The following is a 17,385-nucleotide window of genomic DNA, read 5'->3' on the forward strand; positions in this document are numbered from 1 at the left end:
GTGGGTTTGAGGCAGGATTGAGACTTAGTTTAGCAGAGATGGAATGTACACCCTCCGACAGGTAAGAAAGACTACATTGTTCCCCTATCTGGCAGAGCAACCGCCAAGGGAGAGAGAGGAGCAGGGGGAGAATGGAGGGGAGCGTGTCTTACATAGCAAGTGACCATTAAAATCCCTCACAGAAAAATCCCCTCATTGCCCTGATCTGAAAAACTGTGAGCAGAGAACTCACAAAGACTATGTGTTATGGAGAACTGCTCTATTGTGCAACAGCTTTCACACAAACTGATAGTCGAAATGTTGCTTTTTTATTGTTTCAAAAAACAATTTGTCGATAGAATTTTGGAAGTTATCGGCATCACATCAAATATTCAAGATATTTCATGCACTGTAAAAGACCCCCTACTGTATACATTGTGACAACATAGTGGATAGATTTCATTTTTTAAAAGCGATTGTTGATTAAATCACTTGATGGACATGAAATACATGTATGTTGATTCAGCGTCTCTGTTGCTTTAACATAATGCTGCATACAAGGAACCGAACTCCATTTTCTACAAAACTAAAGAAGCAAAAATAAGCCAAGTAGTACATTCAGATTTGCTTCAAACAACACATAATTGCTTTTTTATCAGAAATACAAATCTGATAAAAAAATATAAATATTATACGATGGCCTTTTGAGATACTTACAGTGATGATTCGCATACATTTTTTTACTTTTTTTAAATGATCTAACAACACATAAGATGAAAAGAAAAATATGTTTCAGTACATTTATTCTGAACACTGACCAAAGCCTGACTTTTTTATTGTGAAATAATTATACATTTTAGGACTTGCAATAAACAAAACCGGAGTTACAGTAAGGCTTTCAGTAAGGCACTGTATATTACAAAACCATGAGAACATGGAAGGTTTTGTCCGGCCCATTACAACATCACATCCCACAGACATAAATCTCAATGTTTTCTTTGTCATTGTTCTAAGATGGAAAAAGTAGGTGGCTGACATAGTCAAGAAAGGTGAATGTCTACCAGGAATCAAAGAAGGGACTTCCCAACCCAAGTTCCTAGCACCCAGCCCCTGACTCAACCACTGCCACAGCATGCCAAGAGCACCCTGTTATTACTGCGACCACAATGGTTTTGAATCTGGACACAGTTCCCAGTTCAACGCCCACTTTCCCTGTTTGTGTTTGTTTGCTTCAATTAGTCTTTGACATCTCTGCTTTCCAGCTTGCCTGAACCTCTCCACATTGTCAGACTTGTTCTTGCTGTAAACCCCCTTTGAATTATGTCTATAATCATTGAGTTTTATTAAGTCTATGTTATGCCAAAGTAATGGTTAATTATGTTCGTCCTTTAAGTTGTTCCCTGCCTCCTCTGTGAGTCCTGGTGTTTCTGTGGCAGTTCATTTGTTAATCAAAGATGGAGGAGTGTGGCCTCTTTGGTTTTGTTTTAACATCCAGGAGGCTGTATCAGACATGAGCGAAAACCACCTCGCTACTAAACACAATGAATGTGTGCCTTGGGTTGTGGTATCAAAACGGGAATATTTTTGGAGTCAGCTTCTGGGAAAGTTAAAAAAAAAATAGAAAGGGCAGTTGGAGTATTTTTTTCTTCTTACATCAATAAACTAACAAGTCAGTATCTTGATTGGAATTGTAAAAAATAAGATATTCTACTCATTTTCTATTGTTAATATTCAACCTTAATACAAACAACACTGCAAATTAGAGAAATACAAATGGTAACCTGTGCAATTGTTCATTGTGGTACTCAACTCTAAAGGGTTTGCAATTTGATCAGCTTACAGCATATAGGTGGACTGTTCAGCTAATATCTAGTTTCAAATATTTGCCTGTCCTATTGTGAATGATTTTAAAGATGCATAATGTAATTTGTACATTTTTGATCGTTTTCAATTAAGCAAATGCATAATTGCAACTGTAGATTCAAATATAAATGGGATTTATAAACCTTTTCATCGCTGTAAAGATGGCCACATATTATCACTACCTGAAAAAGGGCAAATGAGGAACCTAAATATGCAGCATCATTCTTCTGAATGTCTCAATACAGTCTGCCCTTATCTCAATATGTTCAGATTAAGATAACGTTTGTAACAACAGTACCTTATTTCTCAAGAGTTTTCAATCTTTTCACATATAACTAGTGATGGAAAACACAATTACAAATAAAAATAGTTAAACAGTTTAATTAAACAGAAATAAGTGCTTTGTTTTTCTTGAAGAGATGTGTTTGTGTGCATGAGTGTTTATATTTAATTGCATATTTAGGAAATGTGTTCATAAGATTAAACATCAAGTATTCTACAGACAGAGGGAAGGTAAGGAAAGGAGGATGTTGGTTGGCGGAAGCTCTGCTTAATGCTGATAAAAGAAGCACTTGGTTCTAAGGAAGGGAACTGCTAACTGCTGTGGTTGCTGGTACTGAGAGCAGCCCTATAACTTCATTTTATCTATTGCTACATTTCAAATGTATTTATAATTTTCATAATTGTGAGAAAAGTCCCTCAACGTATTGTAGTTGCATATATTTTATACCAGTAAAAGATATCAATAGTGTGGTTACATTTTGAAGCCAGCCGAATTACATATATCATTCTCTCATTGCATGTTCATTCATCTTTGAAGCAATCAAATAACTTTCATTCTGCCCATCTTCAACTCTGCCATCATAAACATTGTTTAGAATTATTTTAAATAGATATAAAGGTATGTTTGACTTCTAACATCTGGGAATATTTTAACTCATATAGGTTCAAGGCAGCATGATCTTTAATCTCCGGACCTGGTCATTTTGAAATGTTAGTGGTGGAATTGAGTAAACATGGTGCAGTATTGCAACATTTCATGGTGGCCCGCAGTAGTGTTATATGCATGTCAGAATAGCTATTTTTTGCGATACACTTTTTGGCAGTAATATAATAGCTGTACACCATAGATATTCATAGATATTCCAGTATTATTTCAAACTCAAGCCTCGAGAAAATATTTTACAGTAAGGCCCAACAGTGATGTCATTTATGGAGTGAAAAACAGGGAAATCCCCATCAGTCTGGGTTTCCATGCTTCCCAGAAGTGGGAACTAAGATAATTGGGGTTGGTTACATGTAGGAGGATCCTGAAAAAATATGTTGATGAGTACAAGCAAGCTAAAACGGCTTGTAACCTAAATTAGTTTTTCCCACATTTTTTTGTATGTTACCATAGAGTCCTATTTTTCAGTTTCCAAGTTTTTAATGGTACATAACACCCTGATCATTTGGTTTGATAACAATAACCATGGTAGAGATTTGAACTCTATATAGCCAAATATAGTCTCTTATGTTTTTGAAAAGTTACTTGAGAAATGTAATCTTACAGCTATAGTTACCCTTAAAATGTAACGGAACTACAATTAACTACAGTTACAAGTAAAAGTAGTTGAATATATAGCCTTAAATGAATTAGGAATAGAATGTAGGAAGTGAATTTTAAAATAAACAAAATATTTATTGTGTGCCTAGTTGGCAGGACATTGCACCTAGTGGTGTAATGTATTATTAAAGTACATTTACTCAAGTACTGTACTTAAGTACAATTTGGAGGTACTTGTACTTTACTTAAGTATTGTATACTACTTCATACTTATAGTCCGCTACATTGTAAAAATCAAATATTGTACATTTTACTCTACTACATGTATTTAACACAATTAGTATAGTAACTTTACAGATTCAATTTCTTAAATACAAAATATAAATAAACTAATACATAAACTATAATATATAATTATAGGTTAGGATATCCAGCAGCATTATATTAATTAATTAAATTAGCCCCACCTTTACCAGCTGTGATGAACACATTGATTCATGAATGATAACAATCCAGTCATTTAATATGATGGGACATTACACACAATAAGTATATTTTGATGCAAATACTTAAGTAGCCTACTTTTACTTAGGCCTAAGTAAGATTTTGTATACAGGATTGTTACTTAGGTGCAATATCTGAGTACTTCTTCCACCTATCGTAGCCATATCACAATCTGAATTAAAGACCAGATAACTTTTATGTTTTACTTTCATGATGAAAGACTCACGGTTGGACAAAAGTAAGGTTCATGGAGATTTTACAATGTTTGACTTTACCTTAATTAAGGACTTAATCAGATTGCAACGTTTCCCACTCAAGGGATAATCGATGTTGTATTAATATACTTTCGTCAACATTAAGATGTAGCTTGTTTTATTTTCTGGCTCCACGCCCTGTACTGTAATGCTCTTTGCCCTGTGTGCACAACTCAGGCTGTGCGTCAGCCAATCAGAAAGAGCCTCATTTACTGAACGTAATACGTAGCCGCAGCAGTAGTAGCTAGTAGCTTGCTAGCTGGTTAGCTTACAAGAAAGAAGATGGATTCTCCCATACTGGTAATGTTTGCGAATGTATTCATGTGTGATAGTGTATGTGTTATCCAAGCTTAAACTCATAACTATCTCACATACCCGCATGTTGTTGGTTTCAAAACGTGGCGATGTAAGGTAATTTAACTCGACAGGGAGCTAGCTTACTAAAGTAGTCGGTTTGGCTAACAAGCTAAACAGTGAGAAGTTAGCTTCGGGTGTCTGTGTTTGTTGGTGATGTGGAAGTGTCATGTCTTCCTTTTTATATTCGCAAATAATCGATTATTTGTATCAACTTGGTAACCATGATCAGATAGCTTTCGTTTTAGTCATCCATTGTTAACGCATACAAGGCTGACCAGTCGGAGTTTGATGTCACCAGATGTTGTTTATTTCGAGAATTTTTTTATAATTACTGTCCCTTATTAATCATACTTGCGTAAATTGAGCCATTGCATCATGTCTTCTGTGTTAACAGGAACCTTCCTTGTACACTGTCAAAGCCGTTCTGATTCTAGACAACGATGGAGACAGGCTTTATGCAAAGGTATGAAGTTGTACAACAAAATGACCCTCATTAGTTTAACTTTACTTTAGCATTTTCTTGGTGAACTTCAAATTTCTTGGGCCAACTGTAATATAGGATACACATGGTGATATTCTATATTGTTGTTTAAAAAATCAAACACTAAAACCACACCTTTTCCGTACACTTATCTATAGGTATCAAACAAAGCATGTTTGCCCATAAATAACTGTATATATTGAATTATTTAATGTGAAAATGTATTTATTTTTAAATATCGATTTTGCAACTCGTAAGTTGTTTATAGGGTTTTCAAAGCTTCTGAAAATTCCGTGGGAGCTTAGGAAGTGTTAACATTTTGAACTATGACAAAATGTTTTATAAATACGAAGGAAAAATACAGATAAAAACACAATACTGAATGCAGTACTAAAGAAAACAAATCAAACCTTGCAACCAACAATGTAATTACCCTATCAATGATCAAATATCCTTTTTTTCTGTTCGAAACACCTCAAGTTTTTTCTAAAACTAGTAAAAACACATCAGAGAACCACGCTGGTAAAAAGCGATATAGTCCTTAATTATATTCAAAAGAAGCACTGCACTTTATTTTAAGGAAAATATTAAATATCTCCAGCCTTATCATTTTAATCAAAATTCCACCTTGTTAAATTGGGCTTTGGGTTATAGATTTACATTATCAGCATATAATAACGTATTCTTTTAACATCTATCTACAGTATTATGATGATACATACCCGACAGTGAAGGAGCAGAAGGCGTTTGAGAAGAACATATTCAACAAAACACACAGGACGGACAGTAAGAAATCTTCACTACACTGCAGGCTGTCACTTTCCTGACTCAGAACATGTCTATTACAATGCGTTGTTGCTTTTTGTGTGTCTATAGGTGAAATAGCATTACTCGAGGGCCTCACTGTTGTCTACAAGAGCAACATAGACCTGTTCTTCTATGTGATCGGAAGTTCACATGAAAATGAGGTAAGCATTATTTTAAGATTGTATAATGAATCATTATTATTATTATTATTATTATTATTATTGAGTAAGATTTGTAACCCAAATAATGAACAATGTCACAGAAAGCCAAACCTAGCAAAAGTGTTAGTACTCCCTTAATGTTTCAGAGAACTGGGGTGTTTTTTTAAACGTATGAGATGAAACAAAAATGTGTGAAAATAATCATTTCCCAAGTGTTATATAAAACTACAGAGCTGATACCGGCTCGAGCGGTCATTTATAATGACTCCTCATTTTACACGGCCCAATCTCTTGTTTACATTTTTCCGTCAGTCAGTCTTTTCTCATTTTGGTGACAAGATGTGTTGAATAGCTTGCCGAGTTAAAGTACTCTTACGCTGTACTTTTACTTCGTGTCACTTATGGGGGTGTAGTTTATTCAATTTAATTTGTTGTGTTTTCACCACAACATTTATGTGAAACAACAGATGCATGTTCAGATAAAAAAAAGAAATAATGGATACGCTGTTTTTATTTTTATAAAAAATTCTCAACCACATAATGGCTAGTTTACATTTTATCAGAGATGTTATGGCTTTGACTTGATGAGCACATTTAATTTATTGGTATTGCCCCAGGTCTGATTTTTTTTGATGATCATGTGCATATCAATATTGAGGCTAAAAGTGCATGTTGCTATAAATAATGTGTGTAAATGTAAAATAAGCTGTCTTTGTTTGGGGTTCACTCATTTTTTATTTTACAAAAGTCTGCAATACAAATAAGTGAATTTGTTCTAAAATACGATGTTATTTATAGTTTTCATGAGTCATTTATTTGTAGCCACAGTAGTAGAGTACAGATGGATACCAAGTTTCGCTTAAGTAGAAAATGAAAAATATTGTGCCTCGAGGTCCAAAGAAATGATAGTGAAAACCATCAAATATGATTACACACATGATATCTTTTGAGTGTTTTTTCTTTCTAGATGATAAAAAACAATGTGCGCTGATAAGAGATTAACAACATCTAACATTTTCTTTTATTCTCAACAGCTTATGCTCATGGCTGTTCTAAACTGCCTCTTTGATTCGCTCAGTCAGATGTTGAGGTACGTTTCGGCAGCTGTTATTTATCCTTAATCTCTTCAGCAGAACTTTTTTGCTATAAATCTTTGTCTAATGTCTAGAAAGTTATTCTTGACATGCATGTTTTTGTGTAAATGTGCAGAAAGAACGTTGAAAGGAGGGCCTTGTTGGAGAATATGGAGGGCCTCTTCCTGGCTGTGGATGAAATTGTAGATGGAGGGTATGTGCGAATTGAACGGCTTGAGACTTTTGAAGCCAAGCCTTATTAAAAAGACAACAGCATTTTCACCCTTTTGATTACTAATTGTCGGTCTGTCTCTCTGCTGCCTCCTGCAGGGTGATCCTAGAGAGTGACCCACAGCAAGTTGTGCACCGTGTGGCTCTCAGAGTAAGCTCCTCTTCTCTCAGAAATATTCCAAAAAGTTTGATCTTGGTTGTGCTGGATGTAAACATAATATAAATGTGCCTGTAGGGGGATGATGTGCCTTTGACCGAGCAGACAGTCACCCAGGTGAGAAAGACATTCCTTGCTCCTCTCTCTGCTATAATGTTGAAAAGCTCCATGAGTGTATTGACCGTTAAAGCTCATTACATCAGAACCTTGTTCTCGTCATTCTCCTCTACGTGGTCCCGTGCCTCGAGATGTCACACGCTCTGTTATCTTCTATGCAAAACAGTGTACATGCTTACTAATTATTCAGCGTTAAAGTGTTGGTTGCCCTCGGAGGTTCCTGTCTTTCAGTTTTCACACGAGTCTGCCTTCGTGTTAGCTCCTCTTGATTAATGTTGTCATTTAAGAGGCCTGAGACCGGCTACCACCATCCCTCCTCCGGCCGTGATTAATGGCTGTCCCCAATCCCCGTTCTTTATGGTTATGATTCAGCTTTCATTCAACGAATTAGGATGATTAATTAGGTCTTTCATATTTCTCTTCATTCACATCACTCGTTCATCATTCTTTATCCTGTTTTTTTAATAATGCTATATAGATATTTTTATCATTCTTCCTTTTTCACCTCTCCAACAAGATGCATTCTATTTCCTTTGTATGTGATACTCTCCTCTGGGTTATCTAACACTGCAGCCATTCTTATAGTGTCCAGTACAGTTGTTGTTGGAGATATCTGCTTGGTCAAACCTAGTTTTCGTCTACAGGTTCTTCAGTCTGCCAAAGAACAGATCAAGTGGTCTCTTCTACGGTAGAGCCCCCGCTGCACCGGTCGACAAAATGAGCCGCTGTACGGTCCAGTCTTCGTGGCACTGATCGGCATTCTCCTTCTCATTTCCACTCCTGAAATCAAAGCTGTGAGGAGTACCACTGGCTGATCCAGTCACACTCCCAGGACTACTGCTCAATTCTTTCCTTTATTCTATTTCACAGGCATTGTGTAACATGATGATAAGATATGTTGTACATTCCATTACAAAGACTGTTGTGTTTGTTTTTGCAATACAGAATATGGTTTATTATACCAGCGTATCTGTCTATAAACATTGGTAAACCTCATCATAGCCTGTGGTAACATTCCTCGAGTCTTCTTACACCAGACATTTTCTCTCGTTTGACAGCACCCGGTCATCTTACTGTACAAAGTATTGAGGCACTATCTTGATATTTAATCCACATGAATATTGTGATTTGAAAGTGTAAAACTAGTACTGTAGTTATACCAATGATCACAGAGGTCTGTTTTGAATCTGTTTCGTCCGGGGATCTTCCATTCATCAGATATACATAATAAAGGTTTGTTGACAATGATGTGTGAACAGGTTTGATGTCTAACATTACCTTTTGTCTGTGCATTCTTCGTAATTGTTTTAATGAATGTGTAATTGTTGTGAACTGTAGACTAGCTCTCTCTGTGGGTGTGGTTTTTCATACTTTTGATGTGTATAGAAGTAGTACAAAATGGTATTTCCTTATTTCAGAGCTGCCATGCTGTGTGCTCTTTGTTCTTCAGGGCCACAGCCAGAGCCACTTGAGCAAGGGCTCCACCTCCTGGCGTCTGCAGCAAAGTGCCAGGCTGAGGGACATAAATACTGTAGACAAGAAGGTAGAGAGGGGAGGGGACCCATTCATGCCGCTATGATCAGGAGCTTCCTCTGTGCTGTGTTGCTGTGACATGCAGATAGTTTTATGGAGTCATACTTGATTCATTTCTGCTCTGTGGAGACATACTGTGCAACATGAATTGTGTGATTCAATGTATGCACCCCCCACCTTCACACTAACCTGATACTCCATTGTAATGCAGATGAAGGTTACACTTGAGAGAGAAATAGATGCAGGAAAGGCCACTACATCATGTTGGCACCTGATGCATATTGCAAGAGAAGAAAAGATCCGTATGCAGTGCACTCTTCTATCTAGTTACCCACGTATGTTATCATGATGATCACATGAAGGTATTTCGTGTCAGGAGAGATTTGTGTTAGGGCGCAAATACATTCAACCATGCTTAATACAGACCATATTAGGGAGCTGGTATCGTTACATCCTCCATGTTAAATCAGACCCCACCCCCTATTGTACTCGGCATGCTGGGACTAGTCAGACAGCCCGAGTCAAAGGTCACTAAAGCTGCTGGTTGTAGCCTTTTTTTAAACTGGTCTGTAGAACGAATTTGCCTTTTTATCTTTCTTCATCATACCGCAAAGCAGATACATGAATGCTCTTGATGTAGAGATGTCTATGGCCTGCAGCAGTTTGTGGAAAGGATCACAAGGAGCGGTAATATCAGATTACAGAATGTAAATTGGAGCATTTTGCGCCTCTTCCACGGACAAATAATCAGTTAAATCTTGCAGTTATAGCACCCTCAGGGAAATTGGATAGGATCTGCTTATCTCAATCCCAAAATGTAGGACAGAGAACAGCACACAGGGAGGCATGGTATTGTGATGCACAGAATAACTGCATTTTAATGTGCACATACTGTAAGCTTCGTGGCGTATTTATTTTCTAAGGAAATTACATTTGAGTTATTCAGAGACAGATGACTTAATTGGTTTCAACTCAACATTACGGTACATTATACAACTAACAAATAGCTTTCTGTATGTTATGTATCAATCACAGTTAACTGCTTGCAGACAGCAGTTGATGTAAAACAGCCCAACATAATGTGTGAGTGGTTGTGCCAGATGCATGTGGGTTGATGTTTTCACATAACAGAGAGGAGAGTAGTCAATGAAACTGTTATTGTCTCTGACCTGTGGACCTTTTGTCTTGGCTTTGCTCCAGTTTGATTCAGCCCTTGAATCTGTGGCTCTTTATGGCTACAGAGATAGCATGAATGGAAGCCATGTTGATGTTACTTTCCAAGTGTTTTACTGGAGAAAGAGCAGTAAGAAAGGGTAAGGTAATCATTATAAATGGACTCCATTATCGCACCAGTTTACTGTTATCGCACCAGTTTGCTGGTATAATGAGGACAGCTTCTGTCTCAGTGTGTGGTTTCAGTGAGGGAGGGGAAACATGAAGGTTAAAGAGGACGAGGTTAGTGGAAGTAGACGGCAGTAAATGTGATTAGATGAGATCCCAGGGAGGGCACGGCGGAAAAAAGAGAGGGTTATAACAGATCCCACCCAAGGTGCCTGACCAGACCCTCACTTTTAATCTAAAATAGCCCTGCAGCACCATCGGGGGCGCAGTCACTTGCTTTCATCCACTAATTACAGTTGCACCATCATAAAAAAACAGCAAGGTAATTGATATTAATTATACAGGCATGAGTATAACAGTTTAAAACGCCATGGCTTGACATGCTGTACATAACATGCAGTAAAATTGTCAGAGACGTGTGGGCTAGAGCCTTGTAATTGATCGATGCATACAGTGAAAGAGTCGCCCTCTTTCTCTTGTGTGTATGTGTGCGAGTGGACTGTCTGAATTAGAGTCAATAAATTATCATCATCTGTAAGCTTACAGAGTCTTTATGTCATAGTCAATGGGCCTGAGCACCCATCCAATGGCTTGCCCAGCTAAAGAGAAACAACACTAGGGAAAACAATGACAGCATGTTGGATGCACCGCAGTAAACGTATTAAAGGAAGTGTCATTATATCGTCTGAGCAGGACAAAGGCCAAGACCCACATGATGTTTAATGACCTAGTGTATTAAAATTAACAAGGCCATTTTACCTCTACTGCTTTCTCATTTCTAGCCAGAAAACATTACCATCATGATACATACAATCTGGAGAAAAAAATCCCTGAATTGGGAAATCCTCCTATCCGTTGTTTATTGATGCATTTACTCAGTAAACAATAATAATGCACCACCCTTTATATCCGCAAAATCATTGTAAACATTTGAAATAGGTCATTAAAGGCTGCTCAAAGCACATATGATTGTGTGTGTGCAGAGAAGGAGGTACGGGCCTGCTCCCCTCGGCAGCCTGACGTGCTTTATGGCCCCAGTTGCCCTCTGGGTCTGTTTATGGATTCCCATAGAACGGAGAATCATGGCCACCCCAGGAAAACCCAGCCAAAAACAACACCACCACCATTGCTCTCTTGCCTGCCTTTGCCGTAACTCAATACGCTGTTTATGTTTCTGACCAAGGAAACAAAATATTCATAGTAATGACATAAGATGACTATAAATTCTGATGCTAATGTTTAATTTTTGTTGTTGATGTAAGATAAAAATGTCACCGCAGATGTGGCTGGTTTATTGGATGTCGTTACAGATTGGTGAAAAAATTGTGGGCTTTGTTAAGGAAAAGATTTCTTCTTTGGTTTGGATCAGCTTTGCCAGTAATTTTATGATACCTTTAAGATTTATTGCATGAACATGTTCAACATTGATAGGATAATGAAAGTGCACCACCAAGGGCATTGTTAATCGAGAAAATATTCTACTTGATGTGATTTCCCTCTGCTGTTTTCCTCCAGTTTTCTTGTGCCATTGCAGTGCATGACTCTGTGAAGAAGAGGGATAGTGCAAGCTTCTGGATGTAAACATGTGGAATTGGTTAGATGCAGCACTGCAGGACTATTTTGTGTTTCTTTGGGGTTAGATGGCAAAAGAAATCCTGCAGCGTCGAGGCTCAGGTTTGCTGAGAGCTAACTCCATCATCCTTTGTAGCTGCACAACTGGGGCACATCTGGTTTGCGGATGGGCTCGACTGGACTCTGCCTGTAATCCAGAAGGCAGCGTGTAGCCGGGCGCCGGCTGCTTCTGCTGCTACTGATGGTGCTTTGTCATGACAGACAGAGGTTACTCGGTTACGGCTGTAATCAAAGAGTCAACACCAAGTTTTGGTTTCGCAGTGATGCAAAAGAAGCACTAAAGAATGGCCATCTATCATTTTCACTGTATACAGTCAACATTAGACACTGTGCTGGCAGTAAAGCTTTATGAGTGTTTCTGGTGGTGGTATTCCACTCCCACAGCATCCATCAGGGAAACATATTGTCTGCTTCACCTTTTTTTTCTGGCCACGTTTAGTCTTGTTTTGCTAAAAAAAAAAATCTCTGCAAGCCATTTACTGTTTTATTTCGGTTTGTGTGTGAAGGTTTGCAGCAGGACCGAAGGATGTACAGAAAAGCATTTTGTGGTGCGAAGATCTGAACCCCATATTTGCTCCCTCCTCCCTCTGTCATGTAGTCTTTCTCACTTTCTCCCCTCCCTCCCCATGGATTCCCCAACCACACCACAACACCGTTAACAGACGCAGCCCTGACAGATTTACTGCCATCTTCTTTCCATTGGCTGCCAGGATGACAGCAAAGATTTAATGCCGCCTTCTCATTGGCCAAGACTTGGCAGGTTAATTTATAGGTGCACTGTGATTTGATGCCTTCTGCCTTTGAAGTGAGTTACAGCTCTGTCGCTTATAGGACACAGAAATGGTGTCAGGTTGCAATCGTAAAACCTTATCCCTGAAGGGAGGTGCGCTGGAGTATAATAGTCCTGACGTCATGAGAGAAGAGACCTTCTTGTGAGCAAAGAGGAAGAACAGAGAAATGTGGGATACATTAAAATGCTAAGTGTCCAAGAAAAGGCTTTAAATAGGTCAAAACATATTCTGCTAATGCCAGAAAGAGAGAAACTCAGTAATGTTGCAAAGAGAGAGAAATGGGAATGTGTGATTGTGCACGTCTGCATGCATTCAGTCACATCTTGCCTGGGATTGCAGGTATTTATAATTGCATGGGAATGTGCATTTGTCTTCTCCTCTCATTCCACATCTCTAATGTTCTGCAGGTTTTCGCTTGACTTTAGGGTCAGAAGATCCTAAGTGACAGAGTAAATCATGTGTATATCTCAGAGCTGATCAACAGCAGCAAACTGCCAAAGTCACTTTGGCGTCTGACTGTATCCACTCACTGCAGCCCCGGTGTTCGTGCAACGCCATCATCTATCTGCAGCATATCTCTTCATCAGCCTGAGAGTTTATCCTGACAAGATCAAGAAGAGCGAGAGCGTGGCCCTGTAACAGCCTTGACCCATGGAAATCTCTAAGGGTAAAAAGCATTGCCGCCCCTGCCCTGTCTATCAACCCCCAGTGAATTCATGCTCCGTTTCCCTTGGATATCAAATCCCTCTCTTTACTCTTTCACTTCACACTTGAGGTCGTCTGCTCAAGTGGAACATTGTCGGAAAATAAAGAGACAGAAGAAAGCTATGGACTTGCCTTGTCAAGTGGGATTGCATAATTTCACCAGAGACCTTCTCTTGAACTTGATAACTTGGGGTTACACACATGCCTTCTGACAAAGTACCATGTAAGAGAAAGAAAACAGGTTTCACATCCTTAAGAGATACGATCCTTCTGAACTCAGGGGAATGATTGATAGTTCGGCAGTGTGTTTGAAGAGGTTGAGACAATTATACGTGCATGGAGTTAACCATTTCAGTGAGGTTTTTTCTGTTAAGACATGCTCTGTTTGTTTACCTTTTTCTGCTGCCCTGTTGTTTGTAGTATTAAAAAAAAAAGACTGCCCTATTTTTTTACCCAATCTGCAGCTTTGCGGTAACTAAACATGTTTATTTAGATAAATGTTTAGAGGAAAGGAATTGAGAGAAACAAATGGGTTTTAATATCAACTCTCCCAATATTGGTGTATTTCATGAAAAATAAAACAACGAAAATTCTTGGCTAGAAAAATGTTCCCCAGTGGAGTGCAGCGCGGCCAGCCCCTCCGAAGCCCAATAAGGACTCTTGTTGTGGCCGGTTGGTTGTTCCCTAGAGAGGCAGCTCTGTTTCAACAAGATGCAGATTAATAGAGAGGCGTAAGGCCAAGGCATGTTAATGTATCTGTCGAGGCTCAACGCACCTCGGTTGGAAAGTGATTTTTACACAGTCGGCAGGGCGCCGGCCTGTCCTTCCTGTCAAGGGAATGTGGATTACTCTGTGGCCCAATAAATCTCATCAACAAGGTCCTGCACAATTGAACTTGAACTTTGTAAATGTATCTGCAGAATGGAGACCTTTACCAAAGCTGTTCATTGTAGACCTGGAAGCCCTCATACTCAGCAGCATCTAGGCTTCCTCTCTTTGTGAGTGCTAGGTAGTATTTAACTGAGGCAGAAATGTAGTGTTTGATATATTTGTGAACTGGCAGTCCAGCGTGGATTATTGCACATCAGAAACTCAACCATCAGTCATGAACCTGAACTGTGGAATGTGGCCCTTATATATTTATCAAATGATGACAATAGGTGCCATTCGTCACACATTAAAAGGTTTAAGTCTTCTTTGTACCTCTGCTTCCCCATTCCCCTAACCAGTTGTCTCCTGATCTCAAATCTCTTCACTCCATGCCTGTGATTGATCTACATTGCAAACAATACATTTGAAAGATTTAGGTTGCAAATTCTGCCTTGACTCGAGATTAATTTACATGTATGAATATTCATGATTTGAATGTATCAAAACACGCAGGCCAAACTTTATTTTTCCCTTGTTTCTGGTCACATGGGTAACAGCTTTCACTTATTTTCTCCTTTGTGATTTAGTATGTTGTACTGGGAATGATATGCAGAGGCTCGTCCATCTTGTTGAGTTACACTAATTAGAGTCGTAGTGGCCGAAATCTGAATATGGGAGAGTTTGAAACACGATGTGACAGGAAATTCCCCGTCAGAGATGTTTTGTAACGCAGTTGGCTGTAAGAAATCCCATCCGTAATTTCCATAGAGTTTGGTACCATTAATACCCTGGGATACTTTGGACGCTCTGTATACACCAGCTTTTGTTAACACTTTGGAGGCCATTTTATATTGATGTTAAATGTTTGCTTTTTGCTGACGAATTTGGCTTATCAAGCAAATCTCTAATAACATATACGTTTTCATACTGTTACAGGATGCCTTTTAGTTGTAAGGCAGACCAGGGTTCAGCTACATACACAATTTATTTCTGTATTATAGCCTGCAGTATTAGAACCTATTAAAATATTTGGTCATCATTAATAAGTAATGCATGAACACTTTTACTGCCCATTGTTTGACGATGACTTTAGATTTGTGGCATACTTTCCTAAGCAGTTATTGTGGAAGCGTGATAAGTCAAATTTATATTTTTACATTTATGCTGACTCAGTTGGGTTAACATACAATGCATGTTAAAGAAACAGTGAGGGCACCAACACGAAGATATTCCCGGTTAATTCATGATTCCTCACCTTTCTGTTTTCACATAGAGAAAACAGCTATTGTGTTCTCATTTTTTGTCAAGTCTCCACTGCCTCTTTACTATGCACACTTAATCTGTTCCTCAGCGTGAATGTTGGAGGACGTGTTCACTGATGTGTCCAGGAAAATGGGAGTAACCTGGAAAGAGGAATTGAAATTTTAATGACGAGCATCACCACCACCACCACCACCACCACGCTGACGGCCATGGAACACCTCAGACAGCTTAAATACCACCGCTAATTAACACAGAGAGGTGGGCTGTCACAGGCATGATGGATGTTCCAGGGGGGGGGCGCAGATCGCTGCTCTCAACCAACCAGCGCTTCCTTTATTAATCAAAGCCTGAGATGAAAGGCTCTCCCACACCTCGGGGAGAGGGAGATAGCAGGAGCTATTGTTGGGAGGGTTTCAATCATGCGCCATGAGCCTGTTATGTATTTGATCAGGGGGCATCCAAACATTTGTACGAGACACAACGTGGCTGCTGCTAGGCGCTTGTTTTTGTAAACCTCTGAACAACCCACATGTTTACACCGTCACCTGAGATTTACTAGTTGTTAGGTACATTTCTGTTTGGAGATCTTCTCCTTTTATCCCTGTGACAGAGGTGAGCATGTAGAGCGTTGGCTATCACTCCTCCTCCCTGATGGAGAACGCCAGTCTGAGCACACGGCAGCACTCCTACACTTTACCTCTGGACTGACTCCATGATCAGTCTGTCTCGCAGAGATGATTTCAAACCTAGATGATTTCAGCACTTTGTGTATGAAGATGGAGTGTTATCTCCCTCTCTCTGGTCGCCTCGCCATCTACCTCACTTAAGAAGGTCCATTGTTAAGTGCCAGGGGCCTGTGGGTGCTGTAAATCAGACTGCAGAGGGAGGGGATGTCTCCCATGGGGGAAGGCACACACTCCCAGCAGCCTTCGGGCTGATCTCATCCTGCCTATCCTAATGCTTTAATTAAGGAACTGGTCAATAGCAAAGAAGAAGGTGCTAAAGGGTATGATCTGCACTTCCTAACGCAGGACTGATGTGGCAATACCTACGCAGACAGAATGACAGGCCAATGTAAATTATTTCCTCCTCTCTGAAGAATGTGGGTATCAGCTATCACCGCACAGACGGTTATGACTGTTTAATCACCCAGTTTGACGTTGATACTTCTTACCTGCAGCATCAATAACAAATCATATTTCTCTGAACAAGACTGACTGCTGTGTTTATTTTTAGCAATCAGGTTGGATTTACGAACTCATAATTTGTGTTTGTTTTGACCTAAACTGCTTTTATGTTTCTATGCAAACTCAGATCTGGCTCATGTATTTTCAACCATGTTACTATCAGGGATTGGCTCGTGTTAGATGTGCATTGATCATCTGCTGTCTCAGAACAAGTGCCATGGGTATCTAATCTTAATGTCTTGAGGAACATTGTTAGCACACATTAGCTAAGGATACACCTCCCTCTTGTGGTGCAGACAAGGATCTGTTAAAGTGACTGTGTTGCAATGCATAGTTGTGCAAGTTGGTCATTGTAGGTGATTGATAATAATGAATCACTAACTATTTGTATTACTTGTTATAACTATCTTATCAACCTAAACAACTGCTATTTTATCAAACTGAGGATTTGCATCTAATTACTGAAATTGTTTTGTTTTTTGATCCAATCCAAAAACGGGAATGAGAGGTAGATTTGATTAATAGATCTAATA

At 39.0% G+C, this 17,385-nt stretch overlaps 1 protein-coding gene across 1 annotated transcript; it reads left to right on the top strand.

The window, feature by feature from the left end:
• The first annotated feature begins 4,338 nt into the window (after window positions 1-4,338).
• On the top strand, window positions 4,339-8,807 carry copz1 (COPI coat complex subunit zeta 1). The gene is made up of 9 exons (XM_010779385.1): window positions 4,339-4,446; window positions 4,898-4,966; window positions 5,689-5,770; window positions 5,861-5,952; window positions 6,987-7,042; window positions 7,162-7,239; window positions 7,356-7,407; window positions 7,492-7,530; window positions 8,175-8,807. Exons 1-9 carry the CDS (start codon window positions 4,429-4,431, stop codon window positions 8,220-8,222), a joined length of 534 nt encoding a protein of 177 aa, XP_010777687.1. The 5' UTR covers window positions 4,339-4,428; the 3' UTR covers window positions 8,223-8,807.
• Window positions 8,808-17,385: the final 8,578 nt, after the last annotated feature.

Source organism: Notothenia coriiceps, unplaced genomic scaffold, assembly GCF_000735185.1.
Source record: "Notothenia coriiceps isolate Sejong01 unplaced genomic scaffold, NC01 NC01_scaffold00020150, whole genome shotgun sequence".
In the NCBI taxonomy this organism is placed as follows: Eukaryota; Metazoa; Chordata; class Actinopteri; order Perciformes; family Nototheniidae; genus Notothenia; species Notothenia coriiceps.